Source organism: Cetorhinus maximus, chromosome 3 (genome assembly GCF_964194155.1).
Source record: "Cetorhinus maximus chromosome 3, sCetMax3.hap1.1, whole genome shotgun sequence".
NCBI classification, from domain to species: Eukaryota; Metazoa; Chordata; class Chondrichthyes; order Lamniformes; family Cetorhinidae; genus Cetorhinus; species Cetorhinus maximus.
This window is the reverse complement of record NC_135881.1, coordinates 140,638,214-140,656,634: the sequence shown is the minus strand read 5'-3', so window position 1 is coordinate 140,656,634 and position 18,421 is coordinate 140,638,214. Positions and strand designations below refer to the sequence as shown.

General features: G+C 46.5%; 1 protein-coding gene across 1 annotated transcript in view; it reads right to left on the bottom strand.

The window, feature by feature from the left end:
• Positions 1 to 18,421, bottom strand: part of nek10 (NIMA-related kinase 10) — a 348,724-nt gene that overhangs the window by 40,381 nt on the left and 289,922 nt on the right. The window contains exon 30 of the mRNA XM_078535698.1: positions 6,304 to 6,404. Coding sequence (XP_078391824.1) covers positions 6,304 to 6,404 — 101 coding nt within the window. The remainder of the gene's footprint in view (positions 1 to 6,303; positions 6,405 to 18,421) is intronic.

Below are 18,421 nucleotides of genomic sequence, written 5' to 3'. Positions count from 1 at the left end.
ATGCGTGAGGATGGTGCAAGACAGATGAGCTTGATAAACCATGCAACAGATCTCCTGGAAGGAGCACCTACAAGCAGCAGTATTACCTGCTTTGCCTAATAGCAAAGCATCACTCTAAATGTTATCAATGCTGGTAACTCAGATAATGAAGTAGACCATGTCCCCAAAAAGACCTGCACAAAATTCAGCCTTGGGCTGATAAGTAGAAGTGATATTCATGCCACACAAGTGGCAATCAATGACCATTTCCAAAAAGAACAAATCTAACCATCTCCTCTTGACATTTAATGGCATCATCAATGCTGAATTCCCCACCATCAACATCCTAGGTTACCATTGATCAGAAACTTAACTGAACTAAGCATATAAATACATGATAAACTACATGATCAGGTCAGAGGCTTGGAATTCTGCGGCAAGTAACTCACTTCCTTATTTCCCAAAGTCCATCTACTTTCTACATGGCACAAGTCAGGACTATTTAGAGATGGGAAATAAATGCTGGCCTTGCCAACAATGCTCTCATCCCAAGAATGAATAAAAAAAAGTGCAGTACAACACTATCATTCTGGATAACTTTGCCGGTACATACTGAAAAATTCCCCCAGAATTGCGTAGGCATCTCAGTTGCATCTTTAGTATCCCAACGGTTTGCTCAATGACCATCCTTGTGCACCTGTGGCTTCAGTTGCACCTTTTCTGGGTGTCAGTGGTAGGGCTCCTCACTGTTGTCATCAGGCACATCCTTAGAGGGTATCGCTTGTCTCCAAGGAGCCACCTGCTTACACTGCTTAAAGGTGCATATCTGTGGGAAGCTTCACTGGTGCAGGATGAAGGCATCATGGCAGCTCCTTGAGTATCTTTTCTTCTTTTCTTTCATGGGAGTCATTGGCAAGGTCAGCATTTATTGCCCATCCCTAATTTCCCCTGAGAAGGTGGGAATGAGCTGCCTTCTTGAGCAACTGGGGTAAGTACACCCACAGTGCTGGTAGAAAGGGAGTTCCAGGATGTTGACCCAGTGACAGTGAAGGGAAGGTGATATTGTTCCAAGTCAAGATGGTCTGTGGTGTGGAGGGGAGCTTGTAGGTGGTGATGTTCCCATGCATCTGCTATCCTTGCCTTTCTAGGTCATAGAGGTTGCGGGTTTGGAAGGTGCTGTCGAAGGAACCTTGATGAATTGCTGCAGTGCATCTTGTAGATGGTACACACTGCTGCCGCCATGCATCAGTGGTGGAAGGACTGGCTGTTGAAAGTGGTGGATGGGGTACCAATCCAGCAGGTTGCTTTGTTCTGGATGGTATCAAGCTTCTTGAGTGTTGTTGGACCTTCACTCACTCAGGCAAGTGGGGAGTATTCCATCACACTCCTGACTTATGCTCTGTAGATGGTGGACAGGTTTTGGGAGGTGACTTACTCACTGCAGAATCCCAGCCTTTGACCTGCGCTTGTAGCTACAGTATTTATATGACTGGTCCAGTTCAGTTTCTGGTCAGTACTAACCTGAAGAATGTTGATCTTGGATCCACATTCATGATGATCTCTAGTTGGTTGCATACAAGCTGAACATTGATGCAATGGAATCCTTTTTGATTGATGAATGCTACTATGTAATCTGAGGGCCCCTTGATTGCCACGTGTGTAATCCATGACTCCCTGGACCTGTAGAAATCCAGCCAGAGCACATATCCAAGGGCGCTCACATTCTCACTGGCATTATCAGTTGGGAAGTGCACGGTAGGGCCAATTCTAGCGAACACGGCATCCATCACATAGAAGATGCACTCACTGTGAGATTCACCAAATCTCTCTTGCAGATCCCTGGAAGAAGCCATAAATTAAGAAATTAAGTACTGTGGTGATCTTCACACCACAGACAATGTATGGCCATCTGGCCCACTTGGCACTAGGTCTTTTTTCAGGAGACTGCTAATGTCAGCAACCACCTGACAGGAAAGTCTGAGCATCCTGAAGTACTGGCGCTCAAATAATCATAGAAATTTACAGCAAAGGAGGTGGCAATTTGGCCTATCATATCTCTGCTGGCCAGGAAATAACTTTGCAGCCTAATCACATTTTTCAGCTTTTGGATCAGATTGCCCAAAAGGCTAATCCTCTGCATGTATACCCTGTGTTAGGGGTATCACCTCCTGTGAAACAGCAGCTCAACACTCGTTTCTTCATAGGAGGTGGTTCAGGAAACAGCTTCTGCTGTTCCTGTTGGTGGTGTTGCTGTTGTTATTCCTCTTGTTCCTCATCTGACGTCCAAGGTGAGCTGCGTAAGTGGCTCCCATGTTGCTGTGAAGGCTGACAGCTAGGAAGTGTAGATCAAAGGCAAAAATAATCCAAGGTATTAGAAATGACCTCTAAAGTACTGAAAATGAGTTCCAAAGCAGTGAAAGCACATTCTCAGGGCAAGTTCTGTGTGCAAAAACACCTTTTACTTTGGCTAGGAAACAGCTGTCATATCTCAGTATTTAAAGACTTTCTTGCCTGTCAATCGCCCCGCCCTTCCAATCCCCACTGTCCTCTCTCCTTACTCAATCTGGTGAGTTCCAGGAAGCGTGGGAGATCCAGATGTTCAAAGCTAACAACAGAATCTAGAGATAAAACTCCACTCAATTGCCTTTTAACATGTGTAAATATCAGATCCAACAGTTCCACGAGGCTTTCCCGTACATTAATGAATGCGTACAGTTAAATGCAGAATTTAGTAAGTTATTGACTTCCCAACATGCTGGCAGTTTTTGGTGTCTTAAACTGCCACATGCACAGAAATCCACCTACCCTGGCTGTTAATTGTATCAATTGAGGTTAAGAACATATAAGTGAGGAGCACTGATTGGATGGTTACTTGAGTGCATATAAAGAGACAATTAATGACACAGGAGTGGAGTGGAATCAGAAGATAGATACCTATAATGCTTCCTTCACCAACTGGCTATCAGGACTATAACAGTGGCAGCTTAAAATTCACCTCTTACTTATAAATTGTGTGGTTATTAACCTCATTATTTAAGTGGAGGATGTGCTTTTTAGAAAATAAATCCATGGTTTAATAGCATTTATTTAAAACAAGAGCTGCATAGATATAAATAAAAGAAGAGCTTTGCAGTAATTAAGACATTTCAATAATAATGACCATGAAACTACCAGGTTGTCATCAAAACCCGTGTGGTTCACTAATGTCCTTTAGGGAAGGAAATCCGCTGTCTTTAACCAGTCTGGTCCACATGTGACTCCAGACCCACAGCGATGTGGTTGATTCTTAACTGCCCTCTGAAATGGCCTAGCAAGCCACTCAATTATATCAAACTGCTACAGAAAAGTTGATATAAAATAAAACCAAACAGGCCACCTGGCTTCAACCTAGGCACTGGGAACAACATAGACGTACACTGCCCAGTCAACACTGCAAAGTCTTCCTCACCATCATCTGTTTACTTGTGCTAAAATTGGGAGAGCTGTCTCCCAGACTAGTTAAGCAACAGCTTGACATAGTCATACTCACTGAATCATGCCTTATTGTCAATGTCCCAAAATTCTCCATCACCATCCCTGGGAATGTCTGTCCCACCGGTGGGACAGAGCCATCAGAGATGACAGCACAGTGGTATACAGTTGGGAAGGGAGTGGCTCTCAGGGTCCTCAGCATTGACTCTAGATCCCACTAGGTCTCATGGAATTGGGTTAAACATAAGCAAGGAAACCACTTAATTACTACATACTGCCCTCCCTCAGTAGATGAATCAGTACTTCTTCATGTTGAATATCACTTGGAAGACGCAATGAGAGAAGCAAGGACAGAAAGTGTACTTTGGGCGTGGGACTTCAATGCCCATCACCAAAAGTGGCTCAATAGCACTACTATTGACTGAGCTGGGTGAGTCTTGAAGGACATATCTGCCAGACTGGGCCTATAGCAGGTGGTCAGCGAACCAACAAGAATGAAAAACATACTTGGCCTCACCATCAACAAACTACCTGTCGCAGATGCATCTGCCCATCACAGAATTTGTAGGAGTGACAATGGCTAAGTCTTTGAAGAGACAAAGTCAAGTCCATCTTCACACTTAGGATATCATTTATCTTCCTGTCTGGCACTCCCACCATGTTAACTGGGGTGGATTCAGATCAGATTTAGCAGCTTAAAACTGGGTATCCATAAGGTGCTGTGGGCTATCAGCAGAATTGCATTCAACTACCACCTGGCATCTCATGGTCCAGCATGTCCCTCATTCTACCATTACCATCAAGCCAAGGGGTTAACTCTGATTCAATGAAGAGCATAGGAGGTCATGCCAGAAGCAACACCAGGCATACATAAAAAATTGAGGTGCCAGCCTTGTATCACTACAATACAGGGTTACATGCATGCTGAACAAAGGAAGCAGAATGTGATATACAGAGCAAAGTGATCCCACTACCAAAGTATAAGATCAAAGATCTGCAGTCCTGCCACATTTAGTTGTGAACGGTGTTGGACAATTAAATAACAGACTGGAGGAGCCGGTGCCAAAAACATCACCATGTTCTATGACTGAGGAGCCCAGCACCAGTGCAAAAGACAAGACTGAAACATTTGCAACCATCTTCAGCTTGATGTGCTGAGTGGATGATCCATTTTGGCCTCCTCTCAAAGTCTCCAGCAACAAAAGTGTCAGTCTTCAGACAATACGATTCACTCTATGTGATATCAAGGAACAGCTGAAGGCATTGCTTACTGCAAAGGCTATGAGCCCTGACAACAACCTGGCTATAGCACTGAAGATTTGTCCTCCAGAGCTAGATGTGCCACCAGCCAAGCTGTTCCAGTACAGCTGCAACACTGGAATGTACCCAACAATATGGAAAATTCCACAGATATGTCCTAGTGTCTATAATAAGCAGGACACATCCAAACCAGCCAATTACCGCCCCATCAGCCCACTCTTAAACATCAGCAAAGTGATGGAGGGTGTGGTCGACAGTGCTATCAAGTGGCAGTCACACACCTGCTCACTGATGCTCAATTTGGGTTCTGCCAGGACCCACTTGGCTTCAGGCCTAATTGCAGCATTGGTCCAAACATGGGAAAATGAGATGGCTTCCAGGGGTGAAGTGAGAGTAACTGTCCTTGACATCAAGGCAATATTTGACCAAGTGTGGCATCAAGGAGGCCCAGCAACACTGAAGTCAATGGGTCTCAAGGGGAAAACTCTTCACCAGTCATAATTATACCTAGCACAATGGATGTTGGAGGCCAATCAGCCCAGCTGAAGGACATTGCTGCATGAGTTCTTCAGGTTAGTGTCCTAGGCCTGACCATCTTCAGCTGCTTCATCAAAGATCTTTCTTCCATCATAAGGTCAAAAGTAGGGATTTTCATTGATGATTGCACAATGTTCAATAATATTTGCAGCTCCTCAGATGCTAAAGCAGTCCATGCTTACATGCAGTAAAACCTGGACAACATTCAGGCTTGGACTGATAAGTGGCAAGTAACATTCGTGCCATACAAGTGTCAGACAATGACCATCTCCAACAAAAGAGAATCTACCATCTCCTCTTCACATTTAAAGATATTACCATCACTGAATACCCCACCATCAACATCCCTGGGAGGTTACCATTGACTAGAAACATAGCTGGGTCGGCCATATAAATACTATGGCTACAGGAGAAGCTCAGAGGCTGGGAATTCTGTGCTGAGTAACTCACTTCCTGATCCCCCAACGCCTGTCCACCATCTATAACGTGCAAGTCAAGAAATTGATTGGATACTCTCCACTTGTCTGGATGAGTACAGCTCCAACAACACTCAAGAAGCTCAACACCATCGAGGACAAAGCAGCCAGCTTGATCAGCACTCTATCCAGCAAATTAAATATTCACTCCCTCCACCATCAGTGCACAGTGCATACCAGTTACAAGGAGCACTGCAGTAACTCACCAACTCTTCTCCAACTATACCTTCCAAATCTGCAACTTTTACTATCTAGAAGGACAAAAGCAATAGTTGCTTGGGACACCACGACCTGCGAGTTCTCCTCCAAGCCACACACTATTCTTACTTGGAACTGAATCACTGTTCCTTCACTGTCGCTAGGACAAATGACTGGAACTCCTTTTGTAACAGCATCGTGGGAATACCTATACCACACGGACTGCAGTGGTTCAAGAAAGCAGCTCACCACCACCATCTTAAGGGCAATTAGAGGTGGGCCACAAATGCTAACCTTGCCAGCGATGCTCACATCCCATGAACACATTTTTAAAAATAATAAGGAAGGAAATACAATAAATCAAATTAATTGGAACACATACCTGTGTAATATAGATGATTTTGTGCAGCTGAATGAGAATCTGTTGGATTGGGTCACTGATTTGACGTACTTTCCGTTGAGACACTGCTATTCCTGCAGATGCTATAGATGAGAATGTCATAATCAAAAAAACTGTCCACTTAGATTTCCTATTATAAATACATGATGGAAATGCTATCATGATAATACCTAGATGTAACTGTATTTGAGAATAGTACAAAAGAGATGATGCGGTTACAGTGACATTTATTTTAATTTAAAAGAAAGGAAATAGGGACATTTCGAGGAGGTCTTGTTTTAAACCGTAACACTATCATAGCATCAGATTAAAACACTAAACTCTGTCCATGAGCCCTCAAATGAGTTATGATTAATTATTTGACCAAAACTGGTGTGAATAGATTGCCATAGAAAATTAGAAAAGCATGTCAACTAACACACAAAGGATTTATATGTATGAGTTTGTGATTGTGATTGTAATTGGAGCTTCTGCTGACCAGATGTGTTAGAAGTTAGATACTACAAACAGCATTTTAAGCCTGATACTTTCCCATAAGCTGACTTTGTAAACAATATCGTATTATTAGAATCTTTCTGCTCTAAATTGCATCCATAGAATAACTAACTTTATTTCTGAGCATACCCAATCTAACCTAAATGGGGATTTGTTATAACCAATCTCAGTTGGAATAAATAAAGCCAGATAAAAAAACTACAACATACAATCAAATATTCTTGTTATCTGACTCGAAGGGAGAGGGAAGGCAATAACACCGACCCCTTTGCAAAAAATGGCCTACTGGTGTAAAATGATCTTTTTCCCTTCCCCCCACCCACATGTACTGCTTCACGGTTGATGTTGATTCTCAGTTCTTTGCTGAAGAGTGGCAGCAATGGCGTCTTTGACACCAAAAAATAAACTAAAATACGTCAGTAACAATAAAATATGGTATAAGACAATTCCCAGCAAAATCATAGTAACTGCCAATAATGGTTGTAAAAGTTGGGTAAAACAAGTGCAACATTAAAATACAGTAAGATATAGCTCCAAACCACAGCATGTAGTAAATAAAATGAAATGTGTAATCGGAGGGAGCTTTTCATGTAAAGAATGAACTTTGGTGAAAAAAATTAGGTAGATTGTACACCTATGTTCCTCATTCGTTCAACTTCTATATACAATCAGGAAACATATGATTTGAGCACAAAAATACAAGAGGTCCAAGCTGTTAGGATTTCTTCTATTTGATTACATATCTCAGACACACCCCAGCAGGTCTATTAAGCTTTGGAAAATCTCTAACAATAAGGGTTCTGTGGAGTCATTTCTATGTCAGAGAGGCAGACAAGAAACTAATCTTGTTCAGGTGAGGTTGAATGGCAGTCAGCTGTACTGGTACTTACCCCTTCAGAGAGGGATCATCTGGCAAGAGGGGGGGGTCAGGCCATGAACTGGAAGTCAGTCACAATCACCCATTTAAAGGCACCCTGGCTTGGGCTTGTGGCAGCTACAGGAGAAATTTACATGTGCAGAAATAAGTGCATTGGCAGAAAACTGTTTGGAAGCCACTGAAGTATTGGATAAGCAAGAGGTGAGAGCATGTTTTTTTCATTTTGGTGACTACTGTGCAAGCAGTGTCTCATTCAGGCTCCTTGCCAGGGAGAAAAGAACATCTGAGCACACCTGTCCTATTTCCCTTCTGAATAAGAAGTGTTATGAAAAAGACTCAAAATCTACCTTTTAACTTGGTTTGTCTCTCCACAGAGGAGGAAACTCCATCAGCACCTTCCCCAGCTTTACATTTGCCAGGGATAATGGAGGAAGGGCAGATAGAGGGGCCCAGGCTAAGGATGGCCCCACAGTTTGACGCTGACTCCTTGTGAGTCCTTCTTAAGGCTGTGTGTGGTCGGAAGGGGGTCCTCATGCCAGCTAATGAGAAGAGACCTCTCCAGCAGATCAAAGAAGCCTGGCTGGAGTTTGCAGAGGAAGTCAGCATTTAGGGAGTTGTCCAAAGCAGCTGGTTGCAATGCCATAAGAGGCTCAATGGCCTCTTATGATCGGCAAGGGTGAGTGTGCAACCATTTTCTGATAGACCGAATTGGAAGGATGTGAGGGTGTGATGTGTGTCAAGTGTGGGATTGCCTAGTGCCTTGGCCAAGTGTACAAGGTGGCATGAAGGAGACATGCCACACGGCATGGCACTGGAGAATTATGGGGTGGAAGTGGTTGGGGGTGTGGTCTTCTGAAGTGCAAGATCTTTAGTTAGCAAGGATCCTTGAGAAGAGTTGTCCGCTGACAACAGACATGTTGGGTGCACAAATGAAAGCATTATATTTTCACAGAGACTGATTACAATGTCTCTTTTCCTCTACAGGATAAGAGGGCACATAATGCCTGTGAGAGGTCAAGAATAGGAGGAGGAGTGCCTAATCTTGCAATTTTTACTTTGTTGGAGGAAGAGTTGCTGGAGTTGGCATCAAACCGATAGAGTTGCACCATTGGCTTTGGCGTGGACAGCCCTGGGGTGGTGAGATTCCAAGGGCACATAGCTCTCTTCTGCAAAGATAGGGCTGAAGGAGGTGGAGGGGGAATGGGAGAAGGTGGCGGGGAAGGGAGAGCATTGCTCAGAATGACTTTGGTGGTTTGTTGCATTTGGGAGGAATGTGTGTCACAATTTTGAAGGGCTGAAGGTTCAACCCTGTTTACCATCTCCCAATGGCGAGTGCAAGTGTGCATGTGTGTGTGCGTGTGCATGTACGTAGGAAGTGTGTATCTCTGAAGTCAGTTCAAATGAAAATGGTCCCCTTCATTATCCTTGCTTGTTTCCACCACAGGTGAAACCTCTGCACCTCCAGCCACCAGCCCTGAGGGCCCATCGTTAACTTCTGAAGAAGAGAAGGGAGCCTCAGAGGGTGCATCATCACATCCTTGCACAGCACCTAACACCAATGCAGATACACCCACTTTGTTGGGCATGCGACACTTGGCGGTAAGGGAACCACATGCTGGTGTGAGCACATCACAGTCGCAAGACCAGCTGTCGGGGATTGAGGTTATGCTGGCCTCTGACTCTCGGCTGCGCTAGAAGCAACCTAGATATTCAGCCCCAGGTTGAAGATGAGCCTCTGGAGTTGTCTGTCAGGTGGCAGATGCGGACATACCATGCAAGGCACGTGGAAATGCGGCAGAACTTCCAGAGGGTTTGCGTACACTGGTATGGACAGTGGAGGAGTCCATCCAGGTCTTGAGCACTGCGATCACCTGTTTTTCAGTACACATGACTTCTTCCATTGAAAGGCTATCATGGAGGGCCAAATCCAACAATCACTGATGGGAAACTGGGTATGCGTTCTGACCTGCATTCAATTGCCTTGTATCTGACCTCCAGGGACCAGGGCCAAGGAGAGCAGGGGATCGGTCGCCTGGAGAATCTGCATCCAGGTTCCTTGTTCCTTTCAGGGAAGCAGGGAGGGTCAAATGGACTACACGATAGCAGGTAAGCAGCTGTTGTCGCCATCAGGCGACATCAGGATGTTTTATGACATCCTCCTCTGCCAGGGCCTCCCCTCTCTGGAGAGCCAGGTTGTGTAATGAGCACAACCCACCTCCGCCTCATCCCACACTCTCTTCTGATTTACAAGCTATAGATGGTGTAAGCATGCAACTCTTACTTACCCCCACCACCACACTCCCGCACCCTCCTGCAACACCCTGCCCCCACCACCGTCTCCACTTCACAACTTTATCCTTGTGTCTTTCTCATTTCAGATACCTAAAATGTGTAATCTGATCAGCCGAGTGACACACAAGGTGTATATTATAGTGCGCCACCTGAACAGTCCAGACATCTGAATCTCATTTTGAGCGGATCAATGTTCTGCTCAGTGATGACCCTGATGGAAGCATGGCTTTTATTGTATGACTCTTAGGCTCTATGCGTAGATTTCTGATAAGAGGTCATAAGCCATCCCTTGAGAGGGTATCCCTTGTCTCTCAGGAGCCATCCATCCAAAGGTTCTGGTGTGCAGAACATCCCTAGCACCCAGGTCCCAGGATATCATGCACAAACCTGCATAATCCTATGCCAGTATTGGCCATTAAGAAGTATACCTCAGTAAGACTTAAGCAAAGCCGTAAGAGACCAGTAGAGTAGCAGACCCAAAGCCCACCGGACTCTAGAAGACCTAGATATTCTGGTAACTGGAGGATCTAGGGGCAATGTCCCTCCTGGGCCAGGTAATGCCTGACCAGAGATCCAAAAGGAGGGACTGACATGGGAGATGAAATAACTCTATATTAAAACTGATATTAAAATGTGCATTTTAAAAATAGACAAATGTAGTTATTAACATCAATAGCTTTAAATGTAGTTGTAAGAGTTCTTCCTAAGCATGATGGGAAATATAGCCAACACATAGGCATGGTATCGTCAACTTAATGACATTCACAGCTTGGGTAAACAAGGCATTAAGGAGATAACCAAAACAGACAGGGAGACATTAAATCACAGACACAAATGCATCCCTGCTAAAGCAGAAATGCCACAACTGTTGAGATAACAGGACATTTGCAGAAGGCTTTTGATTAAGTGATGTATGTATAAGACATTGGGTGGGATTTCCCGCACCCGCCCGCCGCCGGGATCTTCCAGTCCTGCCGCAAGTCAATGAACTTCGGGCTGGGGCACTGCCTCGCCCATGACGGGGCCGGAAGATCCCAGCCATTGTGTTTTAATATAACCCAGATCTATAAATATGCTACACAGACCTTGTGTTATTGAGACAGATCCTTGAAAAGGCAGTGAGGACTGATCTCCCAGCATATGCTTGAAATAAAGATCTTTCTGTAATTAGGTGACCAGAACTGTATACAAAATTCCAGCTGTGGCCTAACCAGCGTTTTATACAGTTCCACCATTACATCCCTGCTTTTGTATTCAGTACCTCTCCCAATAAAAGAAAGCATTCCATATGCTTTCTAGACTACCTTGCCCACCTGTCCTGACCTGTAGACTCTACTGGCAAGATAGTGCCTTCACCTATCTCTGCTTGCCTGCTGACCTTGCACAGCAGCAGGTTCCTCACCTTACTGGACCATAGGGCGCACCTGTCCCTGACCAACTGCCTTCCTCTTTCTCCTTCTCACTGGAGGAGAAGCCTCCTCCAGAACGGATAATTCCCATGAGGGACAGTGTTCTCTGGGTGCTGTATAGCAGTTTACAAACTTCAGTTTAATCTCTATTGCAGGCTGAAAATAATTATTAAAGGAACTTAAAACACTTGGAAGCTCTCCCACATTTATCAGCATACTCTTCTGCTGCATGCAGCCATAGTCCCCGGTTGAAGCCTTTTTATCAGTCTTTGCAATGCCTCCTCGTACCTGGCATAGAACACCCTAAATATTTTTCATGTGCGCCCACTGAAAAAGGGCGCAGGCAATTTAAAATAGCAGTTTATTGGGTTGTTAAGCTTAATAATGGGATTTTTTTTTAAATGGCAGGCGGGCTGCCAATTCAATGTCATCATGTTAGATTTTACATAATAGTAGGGGGCGGGGAGTTGGGGGTGGTGGTGCAGTGCGCCTGATTCGAACTATAAAGTTCACCCCCTGATCATGGAGGAGCTCTTCAATATCACAATCAATAAAAGCGCTGCATTCATGTAAATCTTTTGAAAACAATCCCCCTGAATTTGAGAAAGGAGCTGGAGAAGTGGAAAATATTGCCTTTCTTACCATTCCTGCCAGTTATGCATCAAATGAAACAAGCATTTGGTGGAAGGGACAACAACAGAATTATCCTTTCTAGGTCATTGCTGGTCTCTGTCAGCATGTCTAGTCTCATAGGCAAATTTTCCACAGGGGCAAAATTACAATTATTTTTTGGTTTGGAGGTCAGCTCATCCTTCCGGACTTTTGGCCAAAATTTTCCGTTAGGCGAGCGGGCGGAACAGGTGCTAACGCGGGTGGCGCCGCCATTTTACGCAGGCGGGCCAATTAAAGTCTGTCCAGCACATTTCCGACTCCCGTGGAGAGCAGGAGTCTGAAGTTTGCGGTGGGAGTATAAAGACCACTGAGTCCAATGGCAACCCGGCAGTCTGTTTAAAAAAAGGCCTGGCAGCCTCCTGTAGGCTGTTTGCTATGGCCAGCTGCAGGTGGTACCACATGGGGTCTGCACAGCAGGCCAATGTTGAGGGAAGGCCAGAGGAGGAGGGCAGGCTGCAGGGTGTGGCCCAGGAGCAGGGCAGGCTGCAGGGAAGGACAGCGGGGGGCCAATATGCCCCTTGCTTTTCTGATGACTGCCTTGCTGCCCTTGTCGAGGAGGTGGCAGCACAGCGGGAGGTGTTGGCCCCCCAGGATGGGAGGAGGAGGGCCCCCGCCCATGACAAAGCGTGCCTGGGAGGAGGTGGCGGAGGTGGTGAGCTCCTGCGACGTGGTGCAGCGCACCTGGATCCAGTGCCATAAGCGCTTCAACGATTTGTTGTGCTCTGGAAGGGTGACTATCATGTTGGCATTGGGCATTTAACCCAGCAGGGAGCTTTAGCCTTAGAGGGCCCCCACCACCCCCCAAGTCTTACTGTCGTGACTGCATTGACTCATGTTGGGCATTTTTCACACGCTGGGTGGGCAAGCAGATAGTGACCATGCTTACATCAGCCTCAGTGGTTTATGAGAAGATGGGTTCTCCCCGCACCATGTGTTGGTCTTAGTCGCACATGACTAGTCTGGGGGCAACCTGTAGGGGAGGCAGCTAGGCACATACTCAGAACTGCAACACATGTCCTATTCACAGTGATGAGATTGTGGAAGGGGAGCCTTCAGGTCTCATGGCCAAGAGCCATCTGGTGCCCTCGGCGCCACACCTAGTTGCGCCTCCTTGCCATGGGAGCGAAGACTGTGTGTTTCTGAAAGTGACGGATGCAGAATGTGTCCAAGGTGGCCGTTGTGGGTGGGCGATTGGGAGCAGCCGTACTATATTTTTGTGACCAATCAGCAGTAGCATGGAGAGGATGCACTGGAGGCCTCAGTTGGGCCACTGTGGTTGGGTGTGGCGTGCTCATGCAGAGTACATGTGCGATTAGCCCAAATGAATGGTCTTTTCTGTTTTGCAGGAGAAAAATGTGCATAATGCTTATGAGCGTTTGCAGACTGGAGGCAGCCAGGCCCAGCTGGTGATATTGAGCCGTTTTGAGCAGGAGGTCCTGGAGCTTGAAAGGCGCCTTGTGCCCAGGTCCATAGGTGTCGGTGAGGCTGGGGTCGAGCAGCCAGGTATTTGAGGTCCACAGTCCCATCTGCTCTGTCTTCCCACCATGCAAAGCACTGATGATTGTTGGAATCGTTAATGTAGCAACACTGCTCATTCACAGACTGATAGAGTCAGACGCGTGGGTCATAGACAAAGGTTCCTCGGCCCTTCAAAGATGCACGTGTCTAGCACCTTCCAAAGTCGTCTTATCCCATTTCTGACCACTATCCCCATGGCCTTGTATGCCATGGCATCGCAACTGCACATCCAAACACTTATTACATGCTAGGAGGGTTCCTGCCTCCACCACCCTTTCAGCCAGTGCGTCCCACATTACTGTGTGCAAAAGTTCCTCATCACCTCATCTGTCAACCTCATGCCCCTTACCTTAAATAAAGGCCACCAGGTTAGTCATCCCTCCGCCAAGGGGAAGTGTTGCTTTCTGTCCACTTGATCTATACTCCTCATAATGTTATGAAGCTCAATAATGTCACCCCTCAATTTCCTGTGCTCCACGGCAAATATCACCAGTCTACGCTATGTGTCCTCATAACTCCAACTCTCCAGGCCAGCATGCATCCTGGTCAGCGACCTCTGCACTCTCTCCACTCCAATCACATCCCTCCCATGAAGCGCTGATCACAACTGAATGCAGAACTATAGATGTGGCCTCGGTAGCGTTTTCTGCATTTGCACCATGACCTCCCTGTTCCTACGTTCTATTCCTTGGCTAATAAAGGCAAGTATGGCATTTACCTTCTTAAACGCCTTATGTACCTGTCCCACTACCTTAACATGCCCAGCAAGGTCTCTCTAATTGTCCTTATTTTCCACAGTCCTACCATTCCTTGTGTATTCCCGTACCTTATTTGTCCTGCCCAAGGGCATCACCTCACACTTATCCACATAACATTCCATTTGGCATTCCTTAGGCCATCTGACCAGCCCGTCTATATCTGCCTGTAATGTTTGGGCCTCCTCCTGACTATTCGCCACCCCACCAATGTTTGTCTCCTTAGGTTCTGGAAGGTTGAGCGCATTATGAGCCTGGGGGAAAGGGATGAAGTGTGTCAGTGTGTGGACGGTAACTGATCCACTGTCCTTGTTGTTATTTTCAGCATCATCAAAGCTTGCCGACCAGGCTCCATTACAGATGCCTCATCTCACACCTGAGGGCCCTGAATGAGGAATGCCAAGAGTATTACAGGTAAAACAGATGAGTTAAGGGTGAGGATTGTGATATAGTAGCCATCACTGAGACATGGTTGAGGGAGGGGCAGGATTAGCAGCTCAACATTCCAGAATATAGAATCTTCAGGCAAGATAGGGGAGGGGGTAAAAGAGGAGGAGGCATTGCATTATTAGTTAAGGAGTCAGTTACTGCAATAAGGAGAGATGATATCTTGGAGGGGGCATCAAATGAAGCTTTGTGGGTAGAGCTTAGGAATAAAAAAGGAGCAGCCACATTGATAGGTGTTTATTATAGACCCCCAGATAGTCAGCGGGAAATTGAGGAGCAAATATGTGCACAATTTGCGGAGGTGTGTAAAAGCAATCACAATAGGGTAATTATATCAGGTGATTTCAACTTTCTCAACATTAATTGGGGTAGACATAGTGTTAAGGGCTTGGATGGAGTGGATTTCCTGAAATGTGTCCAGGAGAACTTTTTAGGTCAATATGTAGAGGGTCCAACAAGGGACAATGCAGTGCTGGACCTAATTCTGGGGAATGAAGCCGGACAGGTGGCTGAGGTGGTGGTGGGGGAGCATTTTAGTGATAGCGACCACAACATGGTACAGTTTAAGTTTGTTATGGACAAAGAAGTAGACAAGTTGCAAAAAAATGTTTTGGATTGGGGGAGAGTGGATTTTAGTAAAATAAGGCAGGATCTGGCCAAGGTAGACTGGGAACAGCTACTTGTGGGGGAATCTAGGTGTGGAGCAGTGGGGGGCGTTCAAAAAGGAGATGGGGAGGGTACAGGCTCAACATGTTCCCTCTAGGGTGATAGGAAGGAGTAACAAGCCCACAGAACCATGGATGGCCAGAGATATTCAGGTTACGATGAGAAGGAAAAGAGAGGCCTTTAGCAGGTACAAGGGAAGCAAATCAGCAGAGGCATTAGTGGAGTACAGAAAGTGCAGGGTGGAGCTTAAGAAAGCAATTAGGAAAGCAAAGAGGGGATATGAGAAAGCTCTGGCTAGTAAAAGAAGGGAAAATCCCAAGATATTCCATAAGTATATCAATGGGAAGAGGATAACCAGGGAAAGAGTAAGGCCCATAAGGGACCAAGGGGGCAATCTATGGGTGGAGCCAGAGGACATCGCTAGAGTGTTGAATGAATACTTCACATCCGTCTTCACCCAAGAGAATGAGGATGAAGGTATCGAACTCAGGGAGAGAGACTGCGAGGTTCTTGAACAAATTGATATAGTGAGTGACAAGGTAATGGAGGTGTTGGCAGGCTTAAAAGTGGACACATCTCCAGGTCCAGATGATTTGTGTCCCAGACTGCTGAGGAAGGCAAGGGAGGAGATCGCAGGGGCTCTGACCCAAAATTTTAATTCCTCTCTGACCACGGGGGAGGTGCCAGAGGACTGGAGAACAGCTAATGTGGTTCTGCTATTTAAGAAAGGTTGCAGAGATAAGCCAGGGAACTACAGGCCAGTGAGTCACACGCCAGTGGTAGGAAAACTATTGGAGAAAATTCTGAAGGAGAGAATCTATCTCCACTTGGAGAGGCAAGGTTTGATCAGGGATAGTCAGCATGGCTTTGCCAGAGGGAGGTCATACATAACAAATTTGATTGAATTTTTTGAGGAGGTGACCAGGTGTGTCAATGAGGGTAGTGCAGTTGATGTAGTTTATATGGATTTCAGCAAAGCCTTTAACAAGGTCCCACATGGGAGACTTATAAAGAAGGCAAATGCACATGAGATACAGGGTAATTTGATAAGGTGGATTCAAAATTGGCTTAGTTGTTGGAGACAGAGGGTGATGACAGAAGGATGCTTTAGTGACTGGAAGTCAGTGTCCAGTGGCGTACCACAGGATCTGTGCTGGGTCCCCTATTATTTGTCATTTATATAAACGACATAGATGACTATATGGGGGCCAGAAATAGTAAGTTTGTGGATGACACAAAGATTGGCCGGGTGGTTAATAGTGAGGTTGAGTGTCTTGGGCTACAGGAAGATATAGACAGAATGGTCAAATGGGCAGATAAGTGGCAGATGGAATTTAACCCTGAAAAGTGTGAGGTGATACACTTTGGAAGGAGTAATTTGACAAGGAAGTATTCAATGAACGGCATGACACTATGAAGTTCTGAGGAACAAAGGGACCTTGGCGTGTGTGCCCATAGATCTCTGAAGGCGGAGGGGCATGTTATTGGGGTAGTGAAAAAGGCATACAGGACACTTGCCTTTATCAATCGAGGCATAGATTACAAAAGTAGGGAGGTCATGTTGGAGTCGTATAGAACCTTGGTGATGCCACAGCTGGAGTAGTGTGTGCAGTTCTGGTCACCACATTATAGGAAGGATGTGATTGCACTGGAGGGGGTGCAGAGGAGATTCACCAAGGTGTTGCCTGGGATGAAACATTTATGATATGAAGAGAGGTTGGATAGACTTGGGTTGTTTTTGTTGGAGCAGAGAAGACTGAGGGGCGACCTGCTCAAGGTGTACAAGATTATGAGGGGCATGGACAGGGTGGATAGGGAGCAGCTGTTCCCCTTAGTTGAAGGGTCAGTCACGAGGGGACGTAAGTTCAAGGTGAGGGGCAGGAGGTTTAGGGGGGATGTGAGGAAAAACGTTTTTACCCAGAGGGTGGTGACTGTCTGGAATGCACTGTCTGGGAGGGTGGTGGAGGTGGGTTGCCTCACATTCTTTAAAAAGTACCTGGATGAGCACTTGGCATGTCATAACATTCAAGGCTATGAGCCAAGTGCTCGTAAATGGGATTAGGTAGGTAGGTCAGGTGTTTCTCACGTGTCGGTGCAGACTCGATGGGTCGAAGGGCCTCTTCTGCACTGCGTGCTTCTGTGATTCTGTGAACTGTCACCTGCGTCACACCATTTCAGAGAGGCAGGCACCAGCACAGAGACTAGCACATCAGTGGGAATTGTAACATCGGCTGGTGTCCCGGGGCACAGTGGAGAGGGCACTTCACAATCGCTGGAGGATATGGCAGAGACAGAGAGTGCCGATGGCACCAGCAGTCGGAGGACTGTAGGGGACTAGACACATGCTGAGTCAGGCCATGATGATGTGCCTCTGGAGTTGTCCGCGACGCAGCAGCTGCAGGAAATGCAGCCGGGTGTGCGTGAGCATCTGGGAGTGTTGCATGAGAGTATGGTTTGCTTGGACTCCGTGGTGGAGGAGTCCACGCGGAGCATGAGCGATGCAATGAGCCTCTCGTCAGAGCTTCCTCCGTGGAGAGAGTAGCGACTCTCCTGGAGAGGGGCTTCCAGCAGAATAACCAGCTTCTCCCGGGGATACGTTTGGACCTGCAAGCCCTCACAGTGCCAGTAGCCACAGCTAGTCATTGGCAATGTGGGAGATGGTCTGGGCACCAAGTGTCCCAGCTAGGTGCCCACCCATCTATGCTGGGCAGGGAGGTCCGAAGCGACCTCACGTCGGCGCAGCAGCTGCCTGTCATCTCTGCGGGCTCCTCTCAGGGTGCTCCGGATGAGGGCAGCAGCTCCTTCCTCCCTCTGCTAGTGACTGTTGCATCCGTTGAGGCTGCGATGTCTGGGAGATGCCAGCTGTGGAACTGGCAGCTCCCTCCCAGGCGGGGCCAGCACAGGCACCATGGGCCAGAGGATGTCCGCCAAGGTCATCAAGGCCAACAGGACAGCAGAGCCAGCAGGCT